This window comes from Macaca fascicularis, chromosome 3 (genome assembly GCF_037993035.2).
Source record: "Macaca fascicularis isolate 582-1 chromosome 3, T2T-MFA8v1.1".
Classification (NCBI taxonomy): domain Eukaryota; kingdom Metazoa; phylum Chordata; class Mammalia; order Primates; family Cercopithecidae; genus Macaca; species Macaca fascicularis.
In genome coordinates, this window is record NC_088377.1 from 122,007,849 (window position 1) to 122,022,187 (window position 14,339).

General features: G+C 45.6%; 1 protein-coding gene across 2 annotated transcripts in view; it reads right to left on the bottom strand.

Moving 5' to 3' along the window:
* NXPH1 (neurexophilin 1) overlaps nucleotides 1-14,028 on the bottom strand; it is a 328,472-nt gene extending 314,444 nt beyond the window's left edge. For both annotated transcript variants that reach the window (XM_005550114.5, XM_074035436.1), the window contains exons 1-2: nucleotides 13,797-14,028; nucleotides 12,797-12,960 (exon numbers count right to left, since the gene is read on the bottom strand). In XM_005550114.5, coding sequence (XP_005550171.1) covers nucleotides 12,797-12,850 — 54 coding nt within the window. In that variant the 5' untranslated portion in view covers nucleotides 12,851-12,960; nucleotides 13,797-14,028. The remainder of the gene's footprint in view (nucleotides 1-12,796; nucleotides 12,961-13,796) is intronic.
* Nucleotides 14,029-14,339: the final 311 nt, after the last annotated feature.

Consider the following 14,339-nt stretch of genomic DNA (forward strand, 5'->3'; position numbering starts at 1 on the left):
TGGCTGTAATCACAAAGGTAACTACCCACACTAAATACATATGACTTTCTGGGCAGCATTGAGCAACTGTATAGCTATCAACTAGCTGAAAGAAGTAAACAAAAAATAGGATGGCCCTAGGATAGAATCAACCCTTCTGTGTCATGTTCATAGGGACAGTGCTGGATGCACATGGGAACCTGGTCCAGAAACTCTTCTCTCTAAAATGTTAGCAAGAATTTTTTTCTTTGTTAGTTCATCATTGCATTGTACCAGTCACCTTTCTAAGCTCTTTATAATACATTAAGTCAGTGAATCCTCAATAGTAACTCTACGGCATATTGTCAGCCCCATTTTTCAAGTAAGGAAATTGAGGATTTGAGAAGTTAAGTTTGCCCAAAGTCACAGAATTAAGGATATACTTTACCATTACCCTCTCTTTTCTCCTAGCCAGGTTTTCACAATGCTGCTTCCCTTAAGAATTGCAGTGAGGGATCTGAGAGAGAGAAAGAGGTCCTGGGATGACTGAAGGGGCCTGTTTTCTCTCCCTTATGGCCAGGTCCTCAGTGGAGCCAAGTGAATTCAGTGTTGACACCTGGTTAGGTGCCATGATATTATCCACCTGGCTGGAAGTTTGATGCTGGTCTTTGGGAAAATATCAGCCACCTGGAGGCACGTTGATTTGCCTTTAAAGCCTCTCACTCTTTTAACCACTTGTTTAAGGAACATCAAGGGTTGGGGGGAATCCATCAATCTGTGCAAATACATCTGGCCATATATTAATGTGAGTCACCCTAATTGTGAAGAATTTCAGTCAAGAATGCAAGGCAGGATTAAACGTCTCAGGCCAAATCATTCACTTTTCACACTTCCACACTTCAGAATGCTTATTCAAGAGGTGCAGATCCAAAAGTGGTAGCTCAGCTCATATGCCAGATCTGCATTTATTTGATAATAGCTAGATATTGTAGCTGCCTCTTCACTGCAGCTGTTCACAATTCTGCATTGTTAAACCAAAAGAAATAAGGTTGAAAAGCTAACACCAGGCACTCATCATTCAATTATATATTTCTTTGAAAGAAGCAAAAACTCTGCCATGTTCTGCAAAATCTCCACGTCAATAGTAATTAAGTTCCACATCAAGACCAGAGAAATACTACACTGACCATGCATGAATAACTTCCTTTCATATGCAGTGGCTTGCATCTTTCTCTGCATTTAATTCTATAACACAGTAAATGATGGTGCCCTGGTGAAAGAAACTATTCACAAATAACTGGAAAAAAATATGTGAGTAAAGGTGTTTTTTATATCTTCAATTTCAGAGATTAGTTAGGCAACTCTATTACTAACAGCACAGCTGCTCCAACAACAAATCACAACTCATCATTCTGCAAACAGATTTTAGAATTAAACTTAGGATTAATTATGGAATTTTCACTTAAAATTTCTCAAACAGAAAATATAACAGGTCTCATATAGCCCAGCTCATGCTTTTAAGAGTTTTCCATCAAGTATTAGGCAGCATCAGCAGTGCATATAGCCAGTTGATAAGTCAGGGCACTGTTTCTGATTTAGAGGAGATGTTAACAGGATAGTGCAGTGGTCATTCTTATAAGGAAAAAAAAAGAATATTACTATTCTAGTTATCATTGGAATGAAATGGGGAGGGGAACAGCCTTTTAAACTGTCACCATGATTTTTAACCGTGTATAATTCGCAGTCCAAGAAGGCAAGAGAAAAAAAAAAAAAAAAAGCTGCATTCCCCCAATATAAATACACAGTAAGGAAAAAAGGAAATCATAATGGAATCTATGGCATTTTTTAGAGATCCATAAACTATGTAACAGAATAAATGAGAAAATGTAGTTTTAATTTTTGTTCAGAGGAAGAACAAAATAAGGACCTCAAATTGTGCCTATGGAAAACAGGAAGAGATTTGTTTTTAACGATTTAACTACCTTCAAAAAGTCTCATTTTTATTATGTTTGATGCTGAAATCAAAACCTCTTTTCATTTACTTATTCAAAAATGCATATAGAATATCAACAATATGTAACTAATACATTGTTATAACTAATATATTATTGATCATTTTAAGCAAAATAATAAAGCAATGTTAGAGGGGCTTTTCTGTTTCTTAGCCGTGACTTCTTTGTGACCCATAGATTTCTTTGTATCTAGTAAGTTAAGAAAATGTATCATTCCTAAAATTTTGATTATGTACTTAGATGTTACCTTGGACTCTTACAATCAGTTTCAAAACAGGTCAAGTACATAAAAGAAGGGACAATTCATGATTAGCATATCAGTGTTCATATCACTGCACTAAGACAGACAATAAATTTCCATTACATTGTCAAACTCACTCAAAACAATCAAATATTTCACTGAACCATTTACAACTATCGATTGCACACCAAACCTAACTTTATATTCTTCCTATTTTAAATAGATGCAATATTTTACAAGGGCTTCACAAGTAAGAGATTGTGAATGTAAAGCAGTCCATTAATTTTATATAAGCTGTTTTATATACCTATGGGCCTCTCATAACATCCAGCTACAAGGTTACAAGGAGAAGAATCATTTTCTAAAGTTCAGTTGAAGAGGCTGGAGTGTGCATGACTAAAATTTCAGCTATCATGCCATTGTAGTTCCTCTTTACCAAAATTACTTTCATTCTGTAGCTGAAAACACTGACATAAACAGGGCAACAGTGCAATGTCAGGTACCAGATTCCTATCAAGGAAATGGTACTTTCAAACCCATGTTGGAACAACTTGTATGAAAACAAAAGAATTCTCCACAATTATTTTCCATGGAATCCTCTAAAGAGGTAGATAAATAGAAACATATATAATCTTGCTCTGCTTTGTGTATATGTGTATATGTAATCTGTAAATGAAAAAGGCTCTTTAAAACCAGGAAATTTTCTCTAAATCTTTGTCATAATTTTTGTTGCAATAACCTCTTAGAGAAGAAAGTCAGTGCCTCTTTCTTTTAGTCTGTGGTTTTCAATTATATTAAAATTCCTGCCAATTTGTATCTTTATCTTAGCTCTGGAAAGCCCTGTTACACTATGTGTAAATTTATGCATTATGGTGGGTTAGAGGCAGGGAGGCAGAAAAATGTAGGGCCCTGCAGCTATTTCCAGTCACGTCTTTCTGCTCAGCATCCTGCGTCATACTGCACTTTACTATAGTGTACATTTCCAGTGAGTGGTAAGCCTGGCCTTTTGTTCCTCTAAGTTAGTGCAAGCTAATAAATGTCTTTTTCACTTTATTGGGATCTCTCTTTAAAGAGGCTTGACTGTGGGGTCTGGTCTCAGAGAGATAGTCCTTTAGACTTGAGAGCAGTAAATTAAGAGGGCAATTCTGTTAATATCAAAGTAGGCTTATTACTTCAATATAAGCACTTCCTTAATTTTCGTTTCTCAGCATGCTATATAAATATAAATAAAAGGGCTCTCCACTGGATATATGTTACATATATCTCACAGAGTTTAATTACAAAGCCTCTAAAAATGAAGAGGGTGGGAGGAAATGATGCCAATAGATCATACAGTCCTAGTATTGTGTTGGCTAGCTGTCTCTGACCACAAGGAAACAAAGACACTCAGGTAATCACAATGTACCATAAAAAGGCTGGGCTCTGAGGAAAAGAAAATCTAAGAGAAGAGGGCAGATATTATTACTTTAATGCCTGGAAGGCTATAATTTTTTATTTTGTTCTCATTAATGTTATTATAAATATGATCATTTTACTGCATTGAAGGAGGAGTTAGGTTATTTTAAAACTGTTACATCCTATCTTCTTTGCAGTGATTGATTCACTGTAATAAGGGAAGGGCGAGCTAGATGAAGACGATGAAGAAGACGCACTCACAAATGCACACCACACACACACACACACACACCTCAGTTAACCCTAAGTAATATGGCATTGCAGGGAACTGAAAAGACACCTGTACAGGAATACAGGTTTCATCCCAGCAGCTGTCCACCGGGGACATCAGGCAACTTCTGAGTGTGAAAAAGACTGCCAGGGAGGGTGGACTGCAGAAGAAAGGATAAATGGGAATAGGCTTGTAATCCAGCAGGCAAGACCCTGGACAGTTCAGTGACCTCGGTGGGTGGAGGTGGGGCCTATACCCACTCCTAGAAAACTAAAGCGGGCTGGCCCTTAAGCTAAAGGCCAGAATCTCTCCAGGGCCTCGTATAATACCTCCAAGGCGTTGCGCCTAAACCTTCTCTTCCTCTCCTATTCAATTTTCGACCGCTCTTTTCACCTTCTGATTCGTTTCCTTCTCGAGGGCTTGCCTTTCTCCGAGCTAACTTATCCTATGGGTTCATGAAGCACTACATGCCAGATCTCTGCTCCTTTAATACAGCGAGAATTTGCAGAATCGGGTGACAAGAAAAGGATTGACTCCTACGCTAGGGCAAGAGAAACGGATAGAACTTCCCAGCCAACCTTCGCCTTTGACACAGACAACCCCTAGCGCCAACGTTCGGTACTATCCGACCTTATTTCTGGATCAAATCAACGATGTGACCGCTGCGGTGGAGGAACTGGGCGCGCTTTAAGTGACCGCAGTGTCTGCTCTAGGGCGCGCAGACAGCCCCCAGGGGAGTGTGCAACAGCGGCCAGGGCAAAGGGCGATAGAGGTAGGGCAACGTTGTGTGAGAATGAGTGTTTGGAGAGGTTGTTTTGTCGTTGTTTGTTTGTTGTTGCGGTTTGGTAAGTAAAGAGAAACTCCCCCCTCCCCACCCCGCCCCATCCCGGGTCTAATGATGATAGATTTCACGCTGCATCAGGCCCCACGCTGGCGAGCCTAACCACAGAAAATAATGAGGCTGCATCCCCCATTCGTCTGCGTTAAAGGCGAGCCAGGCACTTTCGATAGCAAATATATCGATTTCCCTGCCTGGGCCGCGGTTTGTCCTGCTCCCCGTGAATAATTACTGTGCCTTTAGAAATTCATAATAATTAGGACTCTCCCCACCCCATCCCTCACCCCTGCGCGCCACTAAAGGCCCCTTAGCCTGGAAGGCGCCTGGGTGGTTCCAACCGTGTTCCTCGCGGGGGAAAGAGGGGCAAGAATCGCTTCTCCCCATAGGGTTTTACTCTTGCGAGAAAGTTGGTTGCCTCAGTTTCCTTGTCTGTCAGTTGAGACTTTTACGTTTCTAAAGACACTTCTAGCCCTACTTCACAGGCTTCACGTTTCTGTTTCGGGGGAGGGGTAGATTTAAAGAACTGTGAGAGAATGGGAGGCTGGGTAAGGGGAGAAGTTGGGGAAAAGAAAGATTCGCATAAGCTCCGTGGTGATCACGTGACGCCGCAACCACGGGGTGAGGGAATGGAGAGGGGTGCAAGCCAGAGTTTCTGACCGCAGGGCACGGTGGGGACCTAGCGACTGGAGCTAGCTGCCGCCCGAATAACTGGAAAGTGTAGGCGCGTCGTCACAGTCACGACTGGGCCTTGAGGAGGTATCTGCGGAAACTGAGGGTGCTAACTCGACTTTAAGGGCCCAGCCGGAGCTGCAGCGGGGAGGGAGGTCCTACTGAGGGCACCAGGCGGGGCGGAGCCTGTGGCGCTGGCCGCGGTGCTGAAGAATCGCTCTCCGGGCCCTGGCGTGCCCCAAGCCCTCCTGCGCCCGATCAAATCTTATAGCCTGCGGCCTCTCTCCCGAGAACTACCACTGTCCAGCCCGCTGTCCCAGAAGCACCGAAGCTTGGTGGCGTCGACGAAAAGTTCCCCAGAAACAGCGCTTTGGTGTGGGAACTTGGGGTCCGGACGCGAGAGGGTTGCACCTGCGTTTCCATAAACCTTTCGGGATCGCCCGAGGTCACCTGCGACTGAAAGCAGACAATAAAGCGCGCAGCTGTGGCGGCGGCCACTTCAGCTGGGAAACCCCGGGGCCCGAACACTGCGGCTTTGGTCAGCGGACTGAGTTTCCGAAGGGAGGGTATGACATCTACGTCGAAAAAAGTTTCTTGTTTCTTGTAGAAGACGAAGGAAAATGGCCTTTTAAAGTCTATCTTTGAGGACGGGGTCTAAGATATAGGGTGGAATGTGTGAGCCGGACGCCCTCTCCCTCTGGTGTGGCGAGGACGCGCGGCCTCCCCCTTCGCCCTTAGCCGCGGCGGCTGGGATCCTTCGCGTCAGAATCCATTAGGGCGGCGGGGGTGATGGCGAGGCGCGACCAGAGGCAGGTTCAGTGGGGACGCGCAGAGCCCCCGCAAGCCAGTTTCTAAGGAAACACTCGGTTTTTCTAAGCAGCAATTTGTCTTATTGTGGGAGAAAGAAACAGTACAAGAAAAGCCTCCCGGTTCTCCATTCTCATGTAGATGAGGCGATGCGCTCTGGCTGCGTCCGGTGTCACCCCCTCCCCATCGTATTTCCGGCTTGAACGAGTAAAATGCCCTCATTAATTTATAGAAAGAAGGAGCTAGGAAAGCTTTTCGCAAGCCGTGGCCCGAGAGGCGCTACTGTCTTGCTGCTCCGGGGACCCCACCGCTTGCGCTGTCCCAACGCCCTGGCTCCCGACGCCATCTCGCTCTCCACCACCCGGAGCCCCTGACTAGACGCCTAAGGAACTTTCGACCACAGAGGGCACTGGAGCGAGATAATCCGCTCCCCGCCCACCCCCATGGACCCCCTGCTGGCTCCCACCTCCGCAGTCAATAAAATATACTAGGGAAAGCTGTTTACAGAGGAGGTAATTAGGTTTTTCATACTGTAGCAGAAACGTAGCGCGCTCATCGGAAGTTTAAACAACGGCCACCAACCCGCGAGGGCAGACGGCAAACTTGGAAAATGCGCAAACGCGCTATTGGGCGCGCGGAGGGGTTTGAAGAAGCCGCCAATATATATCATCTCAATAAAAAGCCGCTCTTGGAAAGCTTGCATAGTAATTGAGACGGGCGCTCTTTTCTGATCTGGGTTGGCATTTCCTCATCTCGAGCTGACAGAGCCAACTCAGGAAATTGCTGGTAATATTCATCTGGGGAGCACTTTCATTAAACGTAATTCATTCGACTTTCACAATAAATTGAGTGACATCCTTACAGCGGAACCTTTTTATCCTTGATTAAGTGCTTGCCAAGCTTTGGTTTCCCACTTTATTGTCACATTCCTTCAAGCAGAGTCGTCAACATGCCAATCTGAGGCAGAAAAATGCGCGCGCTGTGTTTACCAAGCTCCGGGAGGGGGTTAGTGCTGACATCCAGAAAAAGAGCTGGTCGGGAACTTGACTAGTGGATAAATCAAGACTGAAACTTCCTGCACACACGCGACGGGACCAGGCAAGTGTTGGCTAAGAGAATGCAGAGGGAGGCGAGAGTGCAGACCCGCTTTGAGACTCAGCTGCACCATGAAGCCGCTGACCCGACTGCTCTTGGCTGGCAGGCTCGCCTGCCTTTCCTTAATTAAAACGGCGGGGACTGTTAAGGTCTTAAAATGAGATCTGAAGCCACTAACAGACATGGTTGCCCAAAAGGAGCTTTCCTGAATCGAATCAAAGCTAGACACTTTCTATTTTTAAAAAAATCAGAAAGAATGCACACTTCCTAACTTCCCACTTGGCAGGCAAACTTTCAGAGCTTACATCACTTGCTTTATAGGAGCGCAAGAAGAGTGTTATTCCTCATTCCTGAAATTCCCTTTTGACTCGCAGCCGAATTCTTTGAGGGCTCTTCAGATCCAGGAACTCCAGGCGAAGCTGACAAGCACCTTGGTATTCCAGGACTGGGCGGATGGGGAAGGCATCTCTGCCAATGCGTGACTCCTTCTTCCCCACCGCCCCCCTAGTTAACTCCCCACCCCCTATAAAATCAAAGAAGCTCAGGACAGAAAATTTCTTATTTGAAAAAGCAATATCCAAATGCTTTCATCACTCAAATGCCCTTTTGAAAATATTGTCGACGACGGTTATTACCCGGACAATGCTGTCAATTTCTGCAGTGTGCAGAAAATCTTCCCTCAGATAGAAAAGCAGGACATTGGGCACCTATCTCAAAAAAAAAAAAAAATCAACCAATTTCCCAGCCACCCGGTATATTTTTCACCCAGACAACACTTTCATTAAGGAAGAAATAGCCGTCAACAATTCAAAGCCAAATAGAAATCAACTTCGCACAGAGGAGCCACGAATTTAATGGCTTTCCAAAAAAATACCGCTGAGAAAGTTGGAGCAATCCTGGTTCTCTCCTAACACTACAGTCAGCTTCCCTAAAGCTATCACTAGAAGGCCTCAGACCAAGATAATCCTTCTGGAAATGGGGCAGAAATGTGGCCCACCCAAGTTCTTCCCACACACTTGGGCGAGCTGCTTTCTTGGTCAATGGAAAGTTGAACATTTCAGGGAAATGCCTAGAATAGTAGCAATTTCTGTGTTCCACAGAGCTCAGGAATACATCTTAAAACTGATGAGTTCTACGGCTGTGATGCTGGGGTAGAGGACCTTCCAAAAATCTAGTCTGAATCCTGTATCTATCTAGAAGGCTGGTCTGTAGTAGAAGAGTCAGGAAATGCAAAGGAATGAGAAACTTTTAGTTTCCAAGAACTAGCCTTAGTAGGGAACACTTAATAGTCACTGTCAGGAAATTTATTTTATTTTGTTTATTTTCAGCAATAAGCTCAAATGATTAAAATTTTCACTGAGCAGCTGGCTTAATTTTTAAAGGATGAGAAGTACACATACCTAATCCAAAGAAAAGACATTGCTGTTCTCTCTCCCTCTGCTTTTCCCCCAGCTCCAATATACCTAACAGCCATCTTCATAATGAGTGGAATTCACCCAAATGATCTGGCTTTTAACAGTGTAGAGGTAGTGGTCCCATGGATACATTAATTACTCTTGAAACTCTATTAAACAATTGGTGTAGAATTCACATTTTAAGAATATCCTAAATTTGAGAGAATAGATGGCTCAAAATGTTGTGGCACAAGTTTAGAAAGGATTTTTAATTCCTGCCTATTTTGATTTAAAAAGCAACTCGATTACTAGCAATTTAATTCCCAACAGAAATGGTGGGGCCTCTTCTCATTAGAAGAGAGCTGTGGATGTGTGACTAGTCACAGTAACATTATACAATGCCTTGTCAGATGCCTTGGACTCAATTTCTGAGTAACTTTTTCATTAGCACGTTCAGAAGGTGCTCATTAGGCTCACCTCTCTAACTGAGAATTACCACAGGTGAGCCCCCAAACAGAATGCCACAACCTGTAGGAGATGCTCTCCTAGTGTCCTGGCCTATCGTTCTACTTGATCCAATGAGGTTGACTCAAGTTAGAACCCCCATTCTTCAGAGCAAGAAACCATATTTTTCTAGCTTATTCAGTATATGCTTCAATAAAGTTAAAATGCTATCATCCTGCCATCCCATTGTATCATACTGAAAATACCCTGGAATTGGTCCAGGACTAATAAGAGAATAAAGATTGCAAAACTTTTTAAATTATTTTTAACAAGCATTGTCAACCATAGACTTCTCTCCTATTGAATTCAGGCTTTTAAATCTGCAATATATGACATTCAATAGTCTGAAATTTTCTTTACCTTTATGTTTAAAAGTTAGTTTCCCACCCCCATGCATTTATGGCTGGAGCTTGTCCTGTGGTGGACTTTGAGTATTCTAGCTAACATGCTTCAGAAGGTAACTCTGTGGGCACATATCTAATTAGCTTCCCATTAAAATACTAAAATAAGCTTCTATTTTGAACTAGGACAGAATTGTCTCTCAAAAAACACAAAAATCCTCAACCTAAAGCGTTCAAAGAATCCTGGGGCCAGAAATATACTTTGCAAACATTCACCCAAATACAGGCAGGAAACTGTGGGTTGGTGTGGAGTACTGACCTATTGCAGAGTTTTCATAAGAAATTATTCTCAAATTTGGGAGTATTTAAGGTATTCTCTTTAAACAGAAGCCTAAATATTTCTGTAGGAGATAACTAGACAAGCCTTGCTTCCTGGATTTAATGTAGTGATTACTCCCTGGGAAACATAGCTAGGATACCATGGGCTTAAAGGGCAAGGTGCACTGAGATATCAGTCAAGAGGCAAGGCATAAACAGAGTGATACAGGCACTTAACTAGTGGTATGAGCTCACAAAGGCAAAAATTATCCATCAAATTTTTCCCTGGCTTATGTCAATTCAAGAGAAAATTAAAATAATGGTTTTGCCACTCTTGCCTTCTTTGAATGTAACTTAAAGCAGCTCCTGACAATCTGTATGCATCTAATGCAGGTTCCTACAAAGGGATAAGATCTTCCAATGTGCAGCTACAAACAAATGATCAATCCAGTTAACTGTATCTGGTATTTAATGAAATAGATGAAGAAAGAAGCCTTGATCGCTTCTTGATCGGTTCATTGCCCTAGAGTTTTAATCAAGGCTCTCTACTTCTTTATTTGTCTAAAACCATCCTGAAATGACTGCCCAATTCACCCTTTTAAATTCATTTCCATGGTAGAAGTCAGCTTTTTGCTCCTCCAGGAAAACAGCTCAGAATTCTGCTGGCAAATATCCATGGGATTACAATCCCTGGAAATACTGCTTTGGGTCACAGCCATCAGCCTTAGTTTCTGTGGTGCATGTGGTTTCTAATCCCCGACACAAAACTACTTTAGATTGGAGAAAAAAGAATGGACTTCTAAATCGCCTTCTCTATTTTATTGTTCACATTTCGTATTGTTTTGAGTGAAATTGGAAAAATTGTCTCCTTTCTCTGTATTGCCAAAAGGCATTCAGGTAATGAAGTCTGTAACTAAACGGTAATTGAATCAGCATAATTTGCACACTGAATGGTTTTCAAATGCTCCCAGTTTACAATTAAAGGAGAATTAATGCGCTTGTTGTTGAGAACGCATCGCATTAGAATAAATCCAGCACTGTTGTTGTAATGAGTGGAAAACGGTTTAACTGCCAACAAACACATTTAAAATTTAACACAACGTATTGATTTCACTTCTGCTTTTGATAGATTATTTTCCAGACTATCGAAATACTTGCTCCAAGCAATAAACTGCACCAAGCCCTTGCCGTGTGTGTGAGCACAGCCCAAGGACATAAGAACAGTCTTCAGGTTCAGGTCATGCATAAAGGTATGCAGAGGAAAGGGGCAGACGGGTTACGTTGGTCAAGGGAATCGTTAATATTCCCGGCCTCCCCTCCCCCCGCCCCCGTCGCTTTCACTTTGCTTTCCCTCCCCGCATCTCTCAATAAAAAATTTCTGTATTTCCTTTGGCCAAACTTTCTGCCCTCCATCCATGGTCTCTCAATGTCAGTGGGCTTATTGGACACAGGTGGGGGCGAAAATGATTGAAGATGGGAAATGGGAAGGACACTTTTTGCATTCCGTCTGCGTTCCAGCGGGGAAAGGCACAGACTTCGGCGACAGAATCAGAAAGGCTGTTCTTTTGGATTGGCTGCCCTGGCTTTCACCTGTTTACCCCAAGGTGTCCTGTGGGCGAGGACGCTGATGCGCAGCGCCCTCTGGCGTCCGCGGCTGCTATGGTCAGGCGATAAAGGTGCAAAGATAGGCAACGTTAAGGGTTCTTGGAATGAAACTGAAATCGGTTAAATACACATTCACACACACACACATATATACGTACTCACTCACATACACAGAATTCACACAACTCGCAGCTTTGCAGTCACATGCATCAAGGCAACGGCCGAGAAACGCTTTCAATTGTAGGAATGGCAATTCTTCCAGGCTTGTGGGTTCTATCTAAGGCTCTTGGGATTGAGGGGCGCCAATACCACTTCCAATCAGAGGTGTAGCCCCATCAGAGAGTTCGGGCTGCTTTAGCGCACCTCACCCCTAGACAGAACACAGCGAGCCCTCGGTGCACTCCCACAGCCCAGGATGGGCTATGGTGGTCAGGACACTGAACACAACTTCACCAGCAGGGCACAAGTGTCCCTTACCCCCATTCCCCCATTCCCACCCCAGAAGCCAGACCTGAAATGTCGCATTTTCCTTGCCTCAACACGGCACAAACAGCTCTCAATTCACCACAACAAAGCGCTTCAACCAGGAACCGAGTTCCAGCAGTGTACAAAGTCCAGCCCCCGGAAAATTCTGCTACTGAGAGACACAGACCGCGGCTTTGTTTAGGATTCTCTCCCTGGCGACAAGGCCTACCATTCCCTAATAATGGACTAGTCACTGGAAATGGGATTTAGTTATTTGATGAAAACGAGAGGAAGGTGGACATGTTTGCTGTAGTATCTCTGACCTAACTCCGATTGCTTGCAGTACTCCTGATAGTTTAACTTATCCTGTCGGAACCTTTACAAGTCAAAGAAAGTTAACTGCGCTTCTCTATGTATCTCATCTCCAAATCGGGGAAGTGGGTGGGTAGATTCACTTTTAAACTCACAGACCTGGGCAGATTTGTGCTTTCCACCCCCCAACTACACCCTGCTTTTAAACTTCCCTTCGTTTAAACTCCGTGCATGAGCTACTGAGAGTTCTTGCCTTCCACTTCATCTCGTTGCCCTCTACCACATAAAGCGCCCCATCTCACTACCTCCTTGGGTTTAGGGTGTCTTGGGCGCCCTAGCCGCTTTTCAGAATCACGCGCAGGAGACTGGGAGACTGGAGCAAAAAATGGGGATGGGAACCCCGGAAAGTCCGCAGGAATCCGGAGACCAGCTTGCCAAAGTTGCTCCAACACAGCTGCTAGGAAGCTGCTCTCGCTGAACTGGCGGTGTAACCCTTCTCCCGCGTGCCTCCAGTTTCTTTGCCTCCCGGCCGGGGTGGGAATGCAAAATCCCCGAACCCGCCAAGACTTACCAAGTAGACGGTGGGCTGCAGGAGGAGAAGCACGTACCAGCACGCAGCCTGCATTCTCCCGCGTCTCAAACTTCCTTGGCGGTGCCTTCTCTGAGTCTTTGTTCCTTCAAAAACATAGATCCACCTGACATCCACTTTACAGAGCAAGGAGCGCTCTCAGCAGCCTAGATACAAATGAAATTAGACATCCCATGACCACGCGGGCAAGGTTAGGCTTGACGATCAAGCGGGGAAAGGGGGTCTTGGCGGGGAGTGGGGGACCAAAAAAAAAGCAGGAGGGAGGGTACGGAAAAATTGAAAAGCGAGTAAATCCAGCGCCTGAGACCAGCAAGCGCGGGCAGGCGGGAGGGCGGACGAGAGGGAGGGTGAGCGGCTCCTTGCGCCCTGCGCTTCTCGGGTGCGAGTTCCCAGGCGGCGGAGCACACTGAGCCGCGTGCAGGCTGGTTCGGAGCCCAGCCTTCTCTGGCAGCGAGACCTGCCCTAGTGTTTGGTGGCCGGGCGGCTTGGACTAAAGGCGGCGGCTGGTTCTTCGCCAGCCCTGGCAGTGCTCACACACGTACACACCAGCAGAGAGAGATAGAGGGAAAAGATAAAGAGAGAGAGAGAGACTGAGCGAGGGGGGCGCGGTGAAAGGAAAGGGTAGGTAGAACTGACCAGGATTAGGTACTGGGTATCTCAACACGTTCGGTGAAGTGGGGGTGGGGAAAGAGAATGCAATTTGCATACAGGAAAGCAGGGCTCAGTTTACCCATTCGAGCCCCTGGCACACACAGAGATACACACGAACGCTCACAGTCACGTCTCTAGTACTACTTTTTTCGAGCCAAGAGGCACAGCCGGTCGCTAACTTCTAGAGAGGAAGCCTCCTCCAAGCTGTGAGGGTCACCTGCCAGGCTTGTTCTCTTTCCCAACCAGCGCCCCTCCCTGCATCCCTTCCTGGTGCCCACCACCCCGCTCCAAGGTGTCCCCTCCGGGAACAGTGGAGGCGAAGGGTACGTACCGCACAGGACTTGGGGTGAAACCGGCGAGAAGGGACAGCTCCGGGCAGGCTCCATTGAGGAGCTACTCGGGCCTGGCGTCTCCAGCGCCCCGGACGTGCCCTCCCAGGCGCTCCGTCTCCATGCTCGAGCGCAGACGGGTCCAGCTGCCTCGTCCAGCTTTGGCGGAGTCGCCGTCCCAGTGCCCGGGTCGCGCTCAGGATTGGTTCGCGGGAGCCAAGGCTTGGCACACACAGTTGGATTCACGGTGCAGGAAACTTAAGAGGCAAGAGAGGGAGGGAGCAGTAGAGGAGGAAAGAGAGGAAGACAGAAAGGGAGGGAGAGCAAGAGGGAGGGAGAGAGGGGAATGCGCTGGACTGCTGCACCGGACGGACTGGGACTGCCAGCGCTGGCACCGGGACGAGCAGTCTAGGACTCTTGGCTTCCCACAGCTGCCTGAGGATGGTGGAAATGACTTAAGGGGAGGAGACTGGGCAAGTCCTCTGGACTTGAAGTTGAGAGATAAGACTCTGGCCTTTCGGAAGAAAAGAGAACCACACGGCAGA